Below are 19,576 nucleotides of genomic sequence, written 5' to 3' on the forward strand. Positions count from 1 at the left end.
ACAAGTAAAGACATAACACGGCGCTGTCATTTCTTGTCCCGTTTCTCACCGTGGTTCGTATTTCGGTTGAATATGCACCAGTTACCCCAAAACACCGTCCTAAAAGGTTGTTATTCGGGTTCAGTGCTTAAGGGGGATAAATAAGTGCAGCGCCCTCCTTTTTCTCCCTACCACCCGGCGTTTATTCCTGTGTAAAATATAAACGCGCCATTAGACGAGGAGCTCAGAGGTTTGAATAGAAATATCTTTCATTCAGCGATGTCACTACAATATCGAACGTTGCCTTGAACGAGTAACCGTAGACGTAAGCACATGCAAATAAATAAACAATAAATAAACACCATCTTCCCGTAGGGGAACCCTGAGTAGTATACGAAGCAGCCATGATTTGACTCAAGTTCCCATTAGTTTTCAGTTTGATCGCGGCGTTGCGGGAGGAGAATGAGGGGAGTGGAGCGCGCGTCATTTATACCGCGGAGCTACAGTGGCACCCCCAGCGGAGTATGCAGCGGCTACGGTCGCGTCTCTAACCCTAAGCTGTTTCGCATTATCGCGTGCGGAGCCGCAAGAGTTGCCTTTCGTTGCGCAATCCCAGAGAGGAGAGGATATTCGGAGAGGAGAGGAGGAATGCCGTAGAGAAGAGGAGTGTCCGAGAGGAGAGGTGGAATGCCTGTCATACTACCCAGGGTTCCACTACGGGAAGATTACGACGGTGGTGGAACGCGAAGCTATCTCGTGATGAATTCTTTGGTTTCCCAGTTACTATATGCATGCTGCCACAATCATCATCAGCGGTACCTGGCCAGGCATGCGCAGTGGGTGTGCGGACGGCGGACAACGACAAGGAACGGAGGGACACAGCCCCGAGCACGAGATGCTTCGCATCTAATCCAATCTCTAGGGGCATCCTGCCCCAATCATCATCAGCGGTGCCTGGCCAGGCATACGCAGTGGGGGTGTGGTACTCAGGGTTCCATGACGACGGTGGTGGAACGCGAAGCTATCTCGTGATGGATTATTTGGTTGGCCAGTTACTATGGGAATGCTGCCACAATCATCATCAGCGGTGCCATGGCCAGTCATGCGCAGTGGGTGTGCGGACGGCGGACAACAACGACAAGGGAGGGAGGGACTCAGCCCCAAGCATGAGGTGCTACGCATCTAAAAATCAGCTGACATTTTATGGCGACCAGGACTGGGCAATGAGATGTACTGGCACAAACGACCGCGCCAGTTTACCATCGACGATCTCAGGCAAAACTCTGCTACTGCTCACAGTTGTTTGCTAACCTGATCTGATGCAGCCTGTGTGGCATATGTCGCCTAGCACATGTCTTCAATACGGAAAGTATTCGCTTGCGCGGCTGTGAGTATTAAGTTATATTTTCGTTGTATGGCTTTAACCTCATTCATTAGCGCTGTCAGTGGGCTCAAGTTTCCGCAGCAGCGCCCACTGTGAAGGGGCCACGCATACCTAATGCAAGTTTGGTTGATTCGAAAAACTGCCTCGTTAGAATAACACGGACGGCACTTTGAACGCAAACTTCACTCAAATAAGCTATATAATTAGGACAAAAGAGATTGGTCACGTGAATCACTAGCTAATTTCCCAAACTAGAATCTATGACGTATTATGAGCGGCTGTGCGATTTCCTAATGCCGAACAAACCAACGCAAGCTAGGCAGTGCTTATAAGCTTGAGAAACGAAGTATATTCGCTTAAATGTAACCCATTCAATTTCTAGCAGTAAGAGTGGGGCGGTAAACAATGAAAGCTACGCAAGAACAGTTGAGCAAAGAAGTCTTAGTGCGTCCTGCTCTTGGTACTGCGCGAACTATGCTTGTCATAGGTGCACAGCAGTTCGCTCTTTCGGGTTGCATCACGCGACACTTGCTGACTGGCGTACGCGACTTGTCCTACGTTTCCCTGGTTGTCGAGCACGCCCAATGTTTTCCTATACGATTACTACTAACCATAACAAAAGCAAGCCACGGGCAAATACTGTCAGAAACAAAGCGAGGGCGGACAGCGTCCTCCTCAGTATGGTGGTGCCATCTAGGAGTAATAACGCTAAACAGCGTTCCGCATTCCGCTGCAGACCAAACAGAGTACTAACGTTCGCTTGAAGCAATGTTCTTGTTCACTTCATCGCGGACGTCACAAAACACATGATTTGGCGGGAGAACCAAAATTGTAACCTAAATTGATTAAGTTCTCAGTGAATAAAGCATCGTTTGCTGCAGGAAAAGTGCAGGAGGCACAATAAAACACCGAGTCTTTTGAATGAATCAAAGATGTATTTTGTGTGCATGGCTCCTTTAAATTTTTCCACTTTCACATCTGATTCGTACTTAGCCCTATGCTGCCACCTCTCCCAGCGTTTCATCCAGCTCCGCTTCCATCAATGTCACTTCGATCTTTATATAACAACACGTTGCTGCTAATGGTTCTTCAGTGTCGTCGTGCTAAACAAAAAGAGAGGCACTGGTCCTACCAAGTAACATTTTCTGCGAAATTGTATATGAAGAGTGCTTCTGGTGAGCCGCACCCAAATGAATCATGGTCATGTGCATCCTGAAAGCAAGTCTCTAATGTAAACATTTCTTTTTGCTATACCTTGTAATGCTAATGAATCAGAAATGTAACTATAAAATCGGAAAACTATTCATTTGTTAATTATGCCAGGGTAATTTGTGTCTTGTCCAAAAACCTAATGAACTTCTCTGGTCACATCTTCTTAACAAATCTGGCACGGTGGAGCCAACTTTCTACGCGGACTTGCGAAAAGAAATTAAAATACAGCTGTCTTTCCTAGTTAACGGTGATGCTGGCGGTACGCTCACGTATTGCAGTTAAATCTCCACAGTGCGGAACATACGAGAACGAGAAACGTACGAGACAGCACGAGCACTCGTGTTGATGCATTCTACAATCACTTCATGCTTGTCCCACGCTTGATATATACTTCGTACTGAAACACAAAAATTATGAGTTGTTACTGCCTATTCTGAAGTATGCGGCTTTTCATGTGGGTAAGAACTTCCCGGAGAACACATCGAGTTCGAAGGATCAGTGACACCGTTTCACCCTTAGTAACGTCACATGCTGCCCGGGAAAAGAGGCGGGAAATGCCGTAGAGGGTGTTTTTTAAGTGCGAATGTACTTTATAAGCGACCCCAAACCTTCCACCGCCGGCGGCGGCGGCGGCGGCGGCGTCCGCAGTCCTCCTCTCCCTAGCAACGGCGTGGAGCGGAGAGGAGCGTCGGTAGCAACGGCGCGGTGACGTCACTTCACCACGTGACCGCGCTCGCTCCGCCTCCTCGCCGTGGCTGCGCGGGTGCGCGCCGCTCCCCGCACCGCTCCTCGCGCCGTGACGTCATGGTATGACGTCACAGCGCGCCTCCTCTCCCCAGCAGCTGCCGCGCGCCTCTCTCTCCACCGTGACGTCACACTCTCTCCTCTCCCCCTCGCTCGGCTGCAGCTGCCGTGCGCCGCTGTCCCTCTCCCCTTGCGCTCGCCTCCTCTCTCAGCCACCTGGCTCGGCGCGCTCGGCGCGGCGTACCCCCCTATATATGCAGCGATAAACTGCCAGACCTCCGTGGGTCGGCTCGCGCGCGCTCACGGGTGAATGCCAACGGATTTTAACTTTACTCCCCCTCATAGCATCACCCCGTGCATTCGCACTTAACCATGTTCACCCTCGGGGAAATGCTTGGGAGTTTTTTTTTTCTTGCTTCTGCTACGGAAGTTCACCCCATTCAACTGCCAGTAATATCACCACTTCCACGTTTAAGGTGACACACCGTGGTCCGCAGGCGGCCAGTACCCCGTGCAGCTGCTGTGTTTCTTCGGGGCCACGTTCGACGGCCCGTGGCCAACAGGCCTATGCAGCCACCTGGCGTACAGCGGCTCAACCCTGAGCATGGGCAACAGCTGGGTGCAACTCGACGAAAGGCCTGCGGCTCAACGAGGTGCGCTACTTTTCTCCCTTCGTGCCCTAGTACGGGCATTCGGGAGGGTTAGTGACGGCAAAATCACGAAGTAAACACCCCGAGTGTTGTCACTGGCCCGCTCAGGGGAGCAACAATGGAGAGCTCCTAGCGTGAACTAAAGATACCAAAGTACCTTAACGGGACCATGCAGACAAAATACAAGTTTGCTTTGTTCAAAAGATTTCGTGTTTTGTAGTGCCCCCAGGCTTGTCAAGTGTTGTCTTGTCCAGCTTGTCCAGCTTGTCCATCTTGTCCAGCTTGTCTTGTCCAGTGCAAGCGATGCTTTATTCAGTGAGAAATTAATCAATTTAAGATAAAAGTTTGATTCTCCCACCGGATCGTCTTTTTTCATTACGACTGCAATTACATCACAGGAGCAGGTCTTCAAGCTCAACCTGGCGTGCTCCAGAGCCTCGTTTGCTGTTAGTCAACCTAGATGACGCCCCCATATCGCGGTGGGCAGTTTCCTGCCTTTGCTTTGCTTTTGACCGTATTTGTACCTGGCTTGTTGTTGTTAAGGCAGAAAATAATCGTTTCGGGAAACATGGTGTTCGCTCGACAACTGTGGTCACGCAAGACATTGTCGCTTACGCAAATCGGCCAGTGTCGTCTGAGACAGCCCCAAAGCGCCGCAGTGTCGCGCAGCAAAAAAACAGTAGTGTGCGCAGTACCAACAGCAGTAAGCATCGGTACTTCTATGTTTACGTGTACTTTCATAAGTTCCACTATTTACCCCATCATTGTTACTGCTATAAAAAGAATGCGCCATAAATGTAAGCGCAAATGGCTTGTTCGCGAAGCTTTTAAGCCCTGCTTATAACTTGCGTATGCTTTTGCCGGCCTCAGCCAATAGCAAAGCTCGCACAAATGACATGACGTTCTATCGCGGAAATTGAGCTAGTGGGTGACATGGCCATTCCCTTTTTTTTCTAATTGTGTAGCTTATTTGAGCGAAGTTCCCGTTAAAAGTAGTGTGAGTATGATTCTAGCGAAGCCATCTTTGGAATGAACCACACTTGTGTTTTGTCTGTACGGCCCATTTAAATAGCGATTCAGCTCAAGGATGGCGTATTGATCTTGCAGCTGCTGTCGAGATGTAACCGCGATAGAAAAGAGATCGCTTGTAACGGGGCGGTAGTGTCAGGAAATAGGAGAGGGGAGGGAATAGAAAAGAAAAAGTCAAAGGTATTTTGCTTTTTCTCTCTGTGTGTTCGTCTTTCTGTGTTTCGCTCCGTTTCATTCACACTTCAAGATATGCAACCGTGAGGGGCTGTCACTGTTCCAGCAGTTCAAGACTCAAATGACGACGTGTAGAGTCATCCTTTACTACAAGCAGTGCGTTTTCTTTCCTAAAAAGGCACTAGCCGAAGAAGTCTTTTTAAAGCAAACCTTTTTAGCTCTACCAGCAATGGTTCTTTTGTGGCGTGCGGGACAAAAAACTCCCAACGCGGCGGATGCGGCGGCGGGAAAGAGGAGGTGGAGGGTTTCACTAACGGAGCACACTGTAGATTGCGCGGCGAATTTACCCAGCGTTCCCGGCGCGGAAGTGCCTGCTCGCCGGCGGCGGCGTCGGCGTCGGCGGTACGGCTTTGTCGTCTGCTTTAGCGACGGTTGTTTTGGGCCTGCTTTGGCGAAGTTTCGTGCCCACTGCGTGCTGCCTTCGCACGGCTTGATTAGCTTTCTCGACAGCTTGTTTAACAGCTCTTGATTAACTTGATTAGCACGGCTTGGTTAACTTGTTCTACAGGCCTACGCTAGACTCCTGTAGATAGTGCACTGCTCGTGACGTATAAAAGAAGCGGGAACAATGTGTTTTGAAGAGAGTTCCGTACTGATGATTCATGCAGCCACCGGTTTCTCAAGTCTTGATGTGTATCATTTGATAGCGTATTTGAAGCATTCTATTTAGTAATTAAATGCCCAAATTATCATGTGGTGTCAAGCTTACGATTTTGTGTTGCAAACCACTTGATATGAATGTCTATTCTACTCCTCAACTTTTACAGGTAATCGTTATGGTTAGTAAAGAATCCAGCTAGCAAACAAATACTTAGACACGTTAGTTGTAAACCAACAAATGTGCAGCATGCACTGGCAGTCATGCATGTTCGCCCACACCGTGCTTTGTAGGGCCAGGAGCTTCCGCGTTGAGTCTACGCGAGCACTGCCAAATCAAGCGCATACAAGCTAGCTTCAGCTGAGTTACGTCGTGCCTTACTCTAAAAAGATTTGACGTTTGTCCTCGCCGTTTCAATGGGCGCAGCGTTCAGGGACTTCTTGGCGCTGAAGGAGAGAGACGAGGGAAAGTACGACGGCCACTCGCAGCTGGTCCTCGGAGTGAGCGATCCTCCGACTAAGCTGGGGGCTAAAGACACGAGTGACTCGTGGCCCCTGGCGTTCGCAGAGCAGGTCAGGGCACGGGACTTGGCCCTTCGCGCGGCCGAGTGGCTTGGCAGCCGGCACCTCGACGGACTCGCCTTGCTCGGGCAACGTTTGGACCCCGCACGCGTGGACGTCTACATCACGATTCTCAAGGTTGGTAGTCGGATATACTACCCCCCAATAACACGGTTCATTAGCAAAGTCAGCTCGAGATAGGTCGAGAAGAACAGTGCTAGGCCAGAGTTCTAATGTATTTGTTCGTTCTGTGTTTTGTTGTGGGTTCCTTCTTTCCTGTGGGTTCTTCCATGAGCTCACCGAAGTTTCTCTGGACCGTTTTTCCCTTCAGATGATTTGTACTACGGTTTAACTAACACGAACATGAACTAACATCTCTCCCAGTCACAAACAAATCTACGATAACATGAGGAAGAGTGCTTTAAAGCGAAGCTGTGTGTGGCTAGTATCTAGCACGATTCCGTTGAAAAGACGGAACCAACAACTTTCAGCGTATAGAAAATTTCATAAAAATACGAGGGTCCTAGGGCCTCTATATTTTGATGGCCATCAACAGAGGGAGTATGGTTACAGGCACACTGTATACTTCTCTACACTACCGCCGCCGCTTTTCCGAGTAGTGTAGGGCTATAGAGCCTGCGTCACGATTGGCTATAGAGCCTGCGTCACGATAGATTGGCTTAGCAGTAAACGTCATTGTCTCTGCCCACCAATCGTGTGTTTCCTTAGACGGTGACGTAGAGATCGGGCCACTCTCCTTAATATTAAACATAGCAAAGCCCCAATATAGCTAAACCACTATATAGCAAATCCCACCAGACCACCAGCTAGCTTTCCTGGGCTTCCGTGTTCACAGACTTGAATGACTCTCATTTTTTTAAATATTCGTTGTACTTTTTACTTGACAAATACGCGGGAAGAGAGGGGGGGGGGCACACAAAAACTACTCCAGTCTTTTACTCTATCGATTTCACGTTATAGAGGCAACGACTACTGCTAGCCAGTACCACATCAATGCCTATAACGTTACGGTACTACAGAGGAAGCATTCTCTGGATTATCCTTTGGTTCCCTTCGAGCTTACAGTTTGCCGCCATTATTGCGGTATTCCATCCACCAACATTTATTACCATCCAGACAGCCGCACAGCGGTTGCCTGAGAGATTAACTTTAATTGAACCTTAGAACGACTGTACAGGTCAGTATGCTATTCCACTTTTTCTTATTCTCTGGCAAGAAAAAATAAAATCTATTGTATTTAATTCTGTCTTTTAGGATTGGAAAGTCTACGCTATTTTTTCTCGCTCAACGGGTACAAATTTATCCCTGTGCTTATCCTAAATAGACGATACTAAGACACAAGAAGTGCTGGCAATTGGAGCATGTCCAACCGGAGGATCACCCGCGATTTCCTAAGGATACCTACGACCTGCGTTCTCGAATAAATAAGTAAACATTGTTCTCGAATAATAACCTGTATTGGAGCGAACTTGAGCTCCAATGAAGCTACAGAAAACACAAGCGTCGGTGAAGTCAGCGAAATGAGGTGCGCAGACGAACGCCAGCGAGCCGAATGCCACTGCGTTTCTTTTCCGTGAAATCTGTTGTGCTCTGGTTGCTAGAAACGTCTATTTAGACCGAGAACCTTTGCGATTAAACACGAACACTCTAGCATAAAGATCGCGAAGCAACACCGTGTCCGTATTAGATAAGATTACGTGTGCGGCATACAAAATACAGGAAAAGAAATGCGCGCTTCGAACATAGATAACTTAGCCGAGAACGCCCAGGCGCGGCACCATAACACATCTGAAGAAAACACATGACATGTTTTAACACATAGGTGTTATATTTTGGAATCCACCAAGGTGTTGCTGACGTCATATCCGTCACATGACATCACCAGAAAAACTGGGCTGAGCCAGCTGCGCCAAGATTCCAGTCGGGTGCTCCGTCGACGCAACGGGAGGTGCGAGGCGCTCAACCGACTCCGCTACAACCTTTTTATTTTATTTTTTTGCCAGGCTTGCACTTTGCCAAATAATACATGCAGGGTTCAACGCATGTATGACACCAAACTGAAAAAACGCCACCAACCCGACCAGGGCTGGCGTTGTCAGTTTAAAAGGGTTTTAACGCTGTCAGTGGCTCGACACTTCAAAGCCATTCCGGCACGCATTCATGCGATTTCTGTTCTTCTATATACCTTGAAATATATTAACCGAAATACACCCGCGTCGACCGAACTTCTACATCGCTGTAGACATAAGCCGAGCGTGCTCGCCAAATACTCTGGAGGCCCAACAACATTATCATGTCCAATGGCATACCGCCATCGTCATCCACTGCCTGGTAACGAATTCCGTGTGGGCTCAGGGAGAGCTTTTTGCGCGAACGTCCCTAAAGAAGACACCTTCCCAACAGTGTAAGAAAACATGATCTACTGTTTCGGGCGTTTTACACAGTGTACAGTGCGTACCCCACGGAACAAACAAGCCCTTTTCTGCCATCCATGTCTTTGTGGTTAATGTGTTGGTGTGAAGTTTAAAAAAGATTTCACCTCTGACGGTACTAACATTTTCTTCGCACGTTTAAGGACATTTGGCCCGGGGCCTCCAGCGTATAAGGCTTGGTACATTAGAACAAGAAGGATAACGCTACATACATCATTATACAATTTCCATCGTGCAACAGTGCTCAAATACTCTTTTGAAAAACGCACGCTCAGAAACCTCACCGCGTCGACTACTTCCTTTAAATGGCCGTGGAGGCCACCACTCATGCGGCCGCTCGTCAGAACAAAATTGGCAAAACTTGTCGGAGTCGAAACTGACAGACAGTCCTCAAAAAACTATCGCGTACGTCGCGGAAAAACAAAATCCTACTAACAAGCTGTCGCACGAACTAGTAGGTCAGCCTTAGCCCACCCTCTTGAACTCGCCTGAAAAGATTTGTTCGGTTACTTCTCTCCCAACTTGAGGCCCAAACAAATACCGCGAACACGCGGTGAAGTTTCCGCACATTCACTCGCGAACAATGCAGAACTTGCATCACATACAACAATTTGCTGGCAAGGAAAACATTGCATGCGTTTGCCCTTGCGAACATAGATAAACCAGAGCCCCTCCAATGGTGAGCCTTCTCGCGCAGCTCTTGAGCTTGCGCACGCCAATAGGGCTCACTGTCTCTATAATACTCCAGTGAAGTGACCAGGTACTTGGAGGGATGAGTAACCCAATTGGTATTGGCGAAAATCTGTCGGGTGGTTGGCCAGTCACCGTGCCAGAACCCGACACACTTTCCCCAGTTCACCAGGCTTCCTCTGACAACGACAAACCGTTTCACGATTTTGACTACGTGATCGACACTTTCCTAGTTGGGACAAAACACCGCGACATCGTCCGTATAGGCGAGAAGTTTCACTTCACACGTATGTAAACGGGAACCTGGAATCTGACTGTTCTTTATAATAGTTAAACACAACATTTCAATGTATATGCAAAAAAGCAATGGGCTGAGTGGGCAGCCCTGGCGTACCGAACGTTGCATGTTAATGGGCGCTCCCGGTGACTTGTTTATACTTAACCGCCTCGTACACTTATGGTACGCCAGGGTCTCTGCGTCTCTAATGAGTGCTCTGACATGGTCTGACATGAGTACTCTGACATGAGTACTTTGGCATGGTCCAAAATAGAGAGCAGAATATCGAGTGAGACGCAATAAAATGCCGTTTGAAGGTCTAGTTGAAGAAGTGCGACGGTATCTCCAGTGCCGTCACAATACTCAAGTACGCACCTCGCTGTGTGTATGTTTGTTGTGATGGTGCACCCTTTGATGCCACACGTCTGGTGCGGTCCTTAACCCGCCGCGGTGGCTCAGTGGCTAAGGCGTTGCGCTGCTGAGCACGAGGTCGCGGGTTCGATTCCCGGCCGCGAAGGCTGCTTTTCTGATGGAGGCGAAAAGCGAAAACGCCCGTGTGTGCGAGATTTCGTCGCACGATAAAGATCCCCAGGAGGTCAAAATTAATCCGGAGCCCTCCACTACGGCGCGCCTCATCGCCTGCGTTGCGTCGGCGCGTTAAACCCCACAATCAATCAATCAAACTGGTGCGGTCCAACAAGGGGTGTGATAACTGTTTGCAGCCTTTGCACAAGCACCTTCATCAAAACCTTGTATTCTACATTAGTCAACGCTATTGGTCGGTATGACGTGGCAGACTTTATTTTTTCGGTTTCCTCTGTTTTTGGTATCAAACCTGTGTACGATGATGCATACGACGGCGGAAGGGTTTTCATTCAGAATGCCTCATTAAGCATTGCCGTTAAAATAGGTTAAACCTCAGCTTTGAAATGATTATAGAAGGCCGCGCTTAGCCCATCTGGGCCGGGCTACTTTCCAGGGTTCAAATTATCTATAGCTGCCTTCACTTCTTCAACAGATATGGGTTGTTCCAAACTCTCTTTTGTTTCGTCCTCAAGAAATGGCATGCAGCTAAGATACTCCCTTCGAAAGGTTTCTAGATTACAGGACCGATACGCGAATAACTGTTGGAAATATTCAAAGAAAAACTGGTGAATGGCCCCTTTTTGACTTGACGTGCGTTCTTCCCATTCAAATTTATCTATCGTGTTTTGTCGAACACGTGCTTCTTCAATTCCAAGCGCCCGTTTGGTGGGCGTTTCCCCCATCGCTAATCGCTCGGCTCTCGCACGAACGAGCGCTCCGCGATAGCGTTGTTCGCCCATTAACTCAAGTTGATTTTTCAGTTTGCGTATGTCATCTTTAAACAAACCTGGTGTTTTCCCTTCCTCTAAAGTTAATCTTTGTAGAGTGTGACGTAGCATCCCTTCTTTCATTTTTTCCTCGTATCTTACGCAGCTAGACCTTTCGATGGCTTTAACTTTTTTTGTTTCTTTAAATATTTCCCATTGTTCTCCAATTTCATTATCCTCATTTTCTATTTCTTCAATTTTTTTCCTAACTGTGTCCGTGAACATTTCGTCCTTTAAAAGTTTAGCGTTTAATTTCCAGAGGTCCCAAGAAAAGGCTGTTTTTTGCTTTCTGGGCCCAACGCTACATTTGACAAGGCAGTGATCTGAAAACGACACCGGATGTAGTCTATACGATTGGCATTTGGTGATTAATTCCAGTGACACATAAAATCTGGGAAGCCGCGCGTGACTGGTTCCCTGAAAGTGGGTGAAGCGCGCGTCTCCACCGCTCTCAAGGCATTTTGCCGCATCTACCGACCAACTCGTCGATAAGTTCGGCCAGCAAATCGGTACTTGCGTCCTCTTGTCTTGAGGGGATAACACAAAGTTGAAATATCCCATTATTATAACTTGCTTCTCGTCAGTGAGGTATTGACGTAGGGTGCGAAAGAAATTCTGTCTATCCATATCCCCTCTCACGTTCGGCGCATACAAGCATATCACACGCCACTCGGCGTTATTGAACGCGAAATAACACACAACGAAACGACCAACAACACACGATCGTACACTTTCAACCTCCAGGCCTGAATGCTTTTTCAAGAAAAAATCATACAGCCTGCGGAGTTTCCTACAGCATGGATGACACACGCATAATACCTAGCCGTGAAGCGCTGCACCGTGCTCCCAGCCTCGTCCTCCCCTTCAACTTTCGTCTCCTGCAATGCCACCACGTCCAACTCCGCTACGAGCTGAAGCGGAGACAGCCGTGTGAACGTGCCATATACCTTTCATAACCTCCTCTATTTCGATGGTGGTGCCGTCTAACAGAGGTGAAGCGAAGTAGTGCATCACGATGCTAATGAGCGCCGACAGTTGGCGCTAGCTCAGCTCGTCGCAACGCAACCGTCTGCCGTTACACGGCCGCTCGAAAGTGGGGAGGTGAGCAGCCGTGGCCGAACACTCCACGGAGCACGGAAGCGGTGGTCGCACATTTGCGAAAGCGACACGCCAGTAGGTTGTAGCTCTGCAACCACACCCACAAGAAATTCCCGCAAATCATTCTCTTTCGGTGCAGCGGACCGTGAGTTCACCAAACGATTCGCTGGCAACCCGTGCCGTTTCCTTCACGTGGTTTGCGAGCGCGTGTGGTTTTATTCGGGTTTCCGCAGTGCTCCGGCGCGTGCAATCCAGTGTCTAATGTTGATAAGTCTCACGGTGCCATACCGACGAGATATAAATAGCGATGTGCAAGTTCATATCGATGCAGAATAAACATTCAACTGATCCTGGGGAGGCACATCTCACTTTCGTGTTTGACCGATTCCTATGAAAGAGGGATCAACTACATTTTTAGACAATATAGCGGCACAGGGCTTCATGGCAAAGCTACAGTTCTTGTCATGCAACGTAAAAGAACGGCTTCAAAGTGGCATGCCAGCTGGCCTGCTTTTCATGCCTCATGCGCAGGAGTTCCGGACCGCCTTCTCGGGGAAGTTGCTACTCCTGTTCAGTATCTACTGGAACTATGATTTTGAGAAGAAGGGGAAGCACCTCTTCCTCGAGCCCCGCATCAAGGAATTGGTCAGGTGAAAGCCCAGTTAAAAATGGTACATTGCGGCAGAAACTACTTCGGACGTCCTTCAAATTAAGATGTTTTAAAGCCTGACGCTCGACCTGTGTAAAGGAGACTTAGACGTAGCCATAGACATAGATACTTTCTTTTATGTTCACAGAAAGCAGCATGAGGAAGTGAGAGAAAATGCTGAATTGAACGCTCGACAGTGCACGCTGCCATCCCCCTGCTTACAATTTGACTGGGAATTTTGGTTAACACTGCGACGTACCGCAATGCAAAACGTTATGTTTTCGCTGCGGGCTGTGACTGCGCAGAAACCTTTGTTGATCAAACTCCATGCTACACCTCGTTACTAGTTTACTTTCCCACTGCAGTTAGTACGAGTGGTCCTTAGAGTGGGATTGGATGAACCAGATAACGGTAGTTTTAACAGCGTAACCTGAATCATTCGGTAACGTGACGTGTACGCCGCATCAAAACATGACAGTTATTGTGGCCCCCACATCTATTAACCGACATTTTGTTTTTACTGCCCTGCTTCCTAAATTCCGAAACACCGATTTCTTTTGGGCGTATTAGGCCACCAACGACATCTCGGTATAAATGCTTGGCTTTAAAGCTAAGCAAACGTGTTTCGGCACGACGCGTAAAGAAAATATATTTGTTCTTGAGCGCCAACAACCATACTCTTACCACGTTATATGCAAACACGGCAGGTTGGCGGACTTCACGCTGCTGGAGACGCACGTTCCACCCCACAGGGAAAGCGAGTGCAACACATTCCTGCCGAACTCCTTCAGCCGCTCGGCGCAGGTCGCCAACCACAGCGCGTTCTTCATGGTGCGTGGCTACGCCTACGTCTCTTTCTATAAGTCCCAGACTCATTTAAAGTACCGTGTTACCTCTAAGCATGAGAACCAAACCTGTCTTCACACCCCGCGATAATCACGTCATACTTCCCCACAGAAAATATGTAGCGCGGCTAAAGTGATATGTCGGCGGAGGTCTTTCACTCAATGTTGTACGTTAGGGAAGTCTAAGAACGAGAATTAAACAAGCGGGACACGGGAAAAAATAAGAAAAAAAATTGTTACTAGCTTTCGCATCTGTGGGACGTACGAATAGCCATACGGAAGGAAGCACCGGTTTAGGTCAGAGCGAGGTGGCTTGGCGCAGCTGGCGTAGTAGCTGTACAGACGCAAACAAATGGAATGTACGTAAAATAGCCGGAATGTGCTCTCACAATTACAATGACAAAAAGGCAACAGTATTCTCCAAGAAAATAAGATATCATTTCATCTCCGGGAACATTATTCTAGGATTGTAGGTGTTCAGGTTCAGACGTTCGTCTCTGGTCATATGTAACGATGTTGCACACACGCGGACTTTAACATAACCCGACAAGCCAGGTAGCACCAGCCTCGCTGTAAACCGTTAGGCTAACTTTTATCAAAGCATTTCCAGCAGTCCTAATAAGCGTGAAGGACCCGTCGCGGTGGCTCAGGGGCTAAGGCGTTGTGCTGCTGAGCACGAGGACGCGGGTTCGATTCCCGGCCCGCGGCGGCCGCTTTTGTGGTGGAGGTGAAAAGCAAACACTCCCGTGTATACGAGATTTAGGCGCACGTTAAAGATCGTCTGGTAGACAAAATAAATCCCGATCCCTCCACTCAGGCGTGCGTCATCGCCTGCGTGGCGCCGGCGCGTTAAACCCTACAATCAATCAATCAATAAGCGGGGAGGAAAGACAAACCGCAGAAACCGCTCTTGAATGATGTCCGCTCTGGGCGCACTATTTGTGCTCCCTCTGTGCAGAATCCCTTACTGGAATGGATGGACCGGGCGGTGGATGAGCTGGGCCAGAGTTCGGTGTGCTTCACTATGACGCTGGCGGTGATGCGGTTCCTGCTCCCGCGAGGGCACTCACGCTTTGGAGAACCCTGCCAGGACTTCTACCCGGCGTCGTACATGCAGGCAAGCGGTGGTTCCAGATAAATGAATGAATGAATGAATGAATGAATGAATGAATGGAATTACTAATGAATAACGTAAGATTATTAGTTAGGTAGCATCAGTTTCCCAGTGTTGGCTCCCATTGTTACGTTTTATCTAGATGCATACTTCGAACAAAATAAGTGGTTTTTGCTAGCGCCTTCAAACCAGAATTTTACAGCTGAGAAACGACGATCAGAGTTTTTTAGGGACACGTCACCAGATGTACTGAATTGACACCAAAGAACGGAGATCATTGGAAGTTATCTAGCTTTTGTTAGCCCTTCGAAGCACTATGAAATGTTCAGCCGTCGCCATATTGCATAAGTGCTCCTTGGTTTCCTGGTACGCTCTTCCATGAACTGTGTACCAATACTTATTTCGCAACAACACAGTGGCAACCGGGGGCCGGCCCGTATATTATTTTTTCGTCGGCAAATTATTGCCTGTATTGGAGATTAGGCACAGGAAAGACAATTTCTTGAGAATTTCTTTCTGGGTGGCACCTAAAGGGATAAAACTAGGCTTATATGTTTTGCGGGCAAGATATGTGAAGTTGAGCATGTTACTCCTGTGTATTAAACGTGTACCGATGGAACTGGAAGGGTTTGTGAACAGTACAATACACGGCGTCCTGTTCGCAAGTTGCATCTTAGGCGGGAATCAACGCACTGCTTAAAAGAGGCATGAAGACAAAATACAAGTTGATGTTATTCGAAAGATTTATGGTTTTATAGTAACCCCAGGGCTTGTCCGAATGCAAACGATGTTTTATCCACAAATTAATTAATTAATTAATTAATTGAAGTAAAATTTTGATTTTCCCGCTAAATCGTGCGTTTTCGTGGTCTGCAATGACATCACAGGAACCGACCGCTCTGCTATGGTCCCTTGCTCTGCAGCCAATTGGGACGCCTTGTTTGCCGTTAGTGAACCTAGATGGCGCCACCATACCGTAGCAAGCCGTTTTCTTCCTTCTGCACGGAGCAATAATTTCTTTCCTTATGGCCTTTGGTTTGTTTTTTACCGTATTTGAACCTGGCTTGTTTTTGTTCATGGAACAAAATAATCATTTGGTGAAACATAGTGCTCGCTTGACAAATATGGTCACGTAAGACACCCTTCCTTGCGTCAATCGGAAAGGGTCGCCTGAGACAACCAAAAGCCCTGCAGTCAGGTGCAGCTAAACCAAGCATAGCGCGCGCAGTACCAAAAGCAGTACGCATCGGCACTTCTATTTACGTGTGCTTTCGTAACTTCCACTGTTTGTCCCACCATTCGTATGGCTTTGAAAAGAATGTGCCCTAAATTTAAGCACAAATTGTTCGTTCGGAAAGCTTATAAGCTCTGCCTAATTTGCGTTTGCTTATGACGCCCTCCGCTATTCCCAGAGCTGTCACATGTAACATCATAGGTTCTGCTGCGGGAAATGAGCTAGTGGGTCGCATGGCCATTCCCTTTTTCCTAATTATGTAGCTTATTTGAGCGAAGTTTACGTTAAAAGTGGTGTCAGGATGATTCAAACTAGGCAATGTTTTGAATGAACCAAACTTGTGTTTTCTCTTCATGACTCCTTTAATATCTGCCCCTTTAAATCTGCCCCTCTTGTTACACCGATTTTTATAAGCTTTACTGTAACTCACTGCGCTTTTTAAAACTACAAAGTTTTTTTTCTATTTGCACAGAACTGTCGGCTGTGGGAGGACGTCCGGTTCGACAGCTCCAGCGCCGCGAACTACGCCGAAGTGCCGTTCCAGTCCGGCATGAGCTACCATCGCCTGGACACCTTCGATAACATTGCGTCGCTCGATGTTAAGGTCAGCCTATGCAGCACTACCAATGCGCACGGGCATGTGTCCTTACAACTTCTACCATGAAGCTGCTAGGGGAATGTTTTGTGCATTGCTTTGTGAAGACCACTAGTAGGTAAAACATTTTAAAGCACATGCCAGGCAAGACAGAGACAGTACTAGACGTCTGGCCCCAACGGAAGCCTTATTTATTCTATGTACGCAGCCTGGCTTCTCGTGAAGCGCAGGAGCTGATGTTGATAGGCGTTGCAGTGTTTATGATGGTGATGCTGCTACAAACTATTTGTTTCAAAGCCTACATTATAGCGAAAACTGACTTTGAAGCAAATACCGTAATCCGCAATCGAATTGTCCTGACACTGCGCGTGGTTCATACGGCTTGAGCTGGACTACAGACCCCACAGCCCACGCTAACCGGCCACTGCTAAAACGCTGTACGCTGACGTGACTTATGTGTGGCCACCAGTGGCTTAGGCATTGGAGGTGCTCCCAGCCGGCTCGGACTTCGCTTTCACTTCTTGTTTTAAGTTTATTCTTTTCTCGTACGCGAGAGGTGGCAGCCACTGAAAGCGCAATGGCTGAGTGAGGTCATTGCCCTGATGTATCGTCAGCATCATCAATAACGGAACAAGTCTGCATTAACGGTGTTGCACACATCTGGAAGATCATCCCGAAGAGCATCAAATCTTCCCAATAGTAAAGATACAACAGAACGAAGAAAAGAATTCGCAAGCCTTCTTGCTAAAAAATTTCACAGAAAGATCTTGAATGCGCAAAATTACATCTTTTGTACTAACATTTGAGAGCACCAGTAACGCTCTAAGGAATTCCGAACTGGCATTCGAAAGTGGTTGGGGGGTTGGAGGGGGGGAGGGAGGAAGGGTGAAACGTACCACATTTTTCAGCCTCAGAAGTTTCTAGCGGATGAGAAGAGGTAATAAACCAGGCCCTCGTAAACTCTGCCTAACTTGAACTAATTACCAGGAACTAGCATTTTTCTGCTGCGTCCAATGATGCGCGATGCACTGCCGAGAACGCGAGAGTGGCAAGCGTTCGGCGTTCACCTCATTTATCTGAGAAGCTATACGATCCCGCTGAACCACCTTTCCTCCTATTTATTTTTAAATCTCCCACGCAAATCTGACGCAACAGTCCCGCTCTTTTCCCGCCTGTGCGGGTCACTTTAGGTGCGCACGTGACGACCATTTCCTACAAGCTTCTCCGCAAAGGGCGCATGGGGGGATACAGTGAGGGGCGCAGTGCTAATCGGGCGACTCTATAATCCCGCCGTCGTTGGTGTTTCAAGCTACACTCAGATGGACAGGTTGGAGCATGCCTTTTTCTCCACGTTGACATGCGCGGGATCAAGACGTTGCAGGCAGGCTCGCAATGTCAGCAAAGAAAGAGCCTCGAGTCAAAAACAAAAAAATGTAGCGGAAAAAAAAGCGACAAGGAGTGGCCGCCCCGTAGGCCTTGTCGCCGAGTTGTGATGTTATCTATCATTAGGCAGTTAAAACCAACACAGCACTTGGGAACAGCGGCAAAGTTGACATTAGAAGCTAATTTTTCGCGTTCCGCTGAAATGTCTGGTTAGTAAAGTTGTAATTGACAACTACGACTGTGTTTTTTACCATACATTAGGCATAGAGTCAAGGATGAGCCTTGTTCATAGACACAGCTTCCCAAGGCTTCACTTCTTTTGTCACCGTTAGTCAGGCATGTCGGCAAACGTAATCTGGAACGTATCTTTACTTCCTTTTATTTTTGTATTCCTGCCCTTTGCCTGTGAGAAGCATTGTGCAATAAAAGACCCTGGCTGTAGACAAACACAAAAAATATACGATTCCCTTCTTGTACAACGACCCGTGTTACCAACGGCCCCTATTCATAGGAATCACGCCCTTTAAAACAAACGTCCGCACCTACTATCGCTGAAAAAATTTAAGGCGCGTGCAGCTAACCAAATGCGAAAACAGACAAGTCTTTGGCAGCACATTCCACCAGGGTTTTTTTGGATCGAGGGTTGATCGACCGTTCAACGCCGCCTTCCAATAATCAATATATGGAAGTAGGACTATAGGTCTGGCGCCCTGTTACCGCAAAGCACAGTGCTGGGCGTTTCCCAGGCCTCGAATGAACACCAAGCCTTTTTTTCTTCGTTACAGCTGGAAAGCATATTGTCACAATTTCCTCGCCTCTGCTTGGCTTTGGTCCACGTGGACTTGGACGACTACCTGGGCGCCTGTGGCAATGGGCACGGACCCTACGCGCGCCTCTCGTCAGCACAAGACGTACTACGGCGCTTCGTCGCCACCGCGCAGTTCTATGTCGATCTGCGGCGACGCTGACAACGTTGCGACATCCTTTAGGCCGCGGCGTGCCCTTTCACTTAAAACATGCGTAGCCTGCGCTCGGAACGTTGCACGACTGTACATTTTTTTGCTGGTTTTCTTTGTGATTCTCGTTATTATTGACTGTGCAGGTATCATTGAACGTTTCATCGGTAACTGGGGAGAATTTGATTATATGCGTGAAAAAACTGAAGCGGCCTACGGCTTCCTACCTTCTTCAAGGATAAATTGAAAATGTCAGCTTGAACGACAGCTATTTCGATGTTTTGGATTTTAATAAGCATAGCTATTGCTAGCATCACTCAATGGCCCTTAATAGCCACTATTCCTGCAGTATATTTTGCAGAGTTTGCTTGCAGCAGCTGCCGTGTACACAAAGTATCAACTCTTGTTCTAGACGGCTGGAACGCAAATAAAAATTGTTAGCACCAGTCAAAGGGCTATCGTACTTGCATCCGTGATTTACAAGGATCGTGCGTCTGTGCCTGATTGTTTACTACTTGTCAACTAACAATACCACTCGTG

The 19,576-nt window shown here is 47.9% G+C and overlaps 1 protein-coding gene across 1 annotated transcript in view; it reads left to right on the forward strand.

Moving 5' to 3' along the window:
• LOC144179948 (uncharacterized) overlaps positions 1–19,576 on the forward strand; it is a 41,395-nt gene extending 21,819 nt beyond the window's left edge. The window contains exons 8-14 of the mRNA XM_077708364.1: positions 3,817–3,972; positions 6,257–6,528; positions 12,792–12,910; positions 13,617–13,740; positions 14,713–14,871; positions 16,575–16,706; positions 18,866–19,576. Coding sequence (XP_077564490.1) covers positions 3,817–3,972; positions 6,257–6,528; positions 12,792–12,910; positions 13,617–13,740; positions 14,713–14,871; positions 16,575–16,706; positions 18,866–19,048 — 1,145 coding nt within the window. The 3' untranslated portion in view covers positions 19,049–19,576. The remainder of the gene's footprint in view (positions 1–3,816; positions 3,973–6,256; positions 6,529–12,791; positions 12,911–13,616; positions 13,741–14,712; positions 14,872–16,574; positions 16,707–18,865) is intronic.

This window comes from Haemaphysalis longicornis, unplaced genomic scaffold (genome assembly GCF_048455015.1).
Source record: "Haemaphysalis longicornis isolate Haplotype H1 unplaced genomic scaffold, Haemaphysalis longicornis Haplotype H1 scaffold_4, whole genome shotgun sequence".
Lineage (NCBI taxonomy): Eukaryota > Metazoa > Arthropoda > Arachnida > Ixodida > Ixodidae > Haemaphysalis > Haemaphysalis longicornis.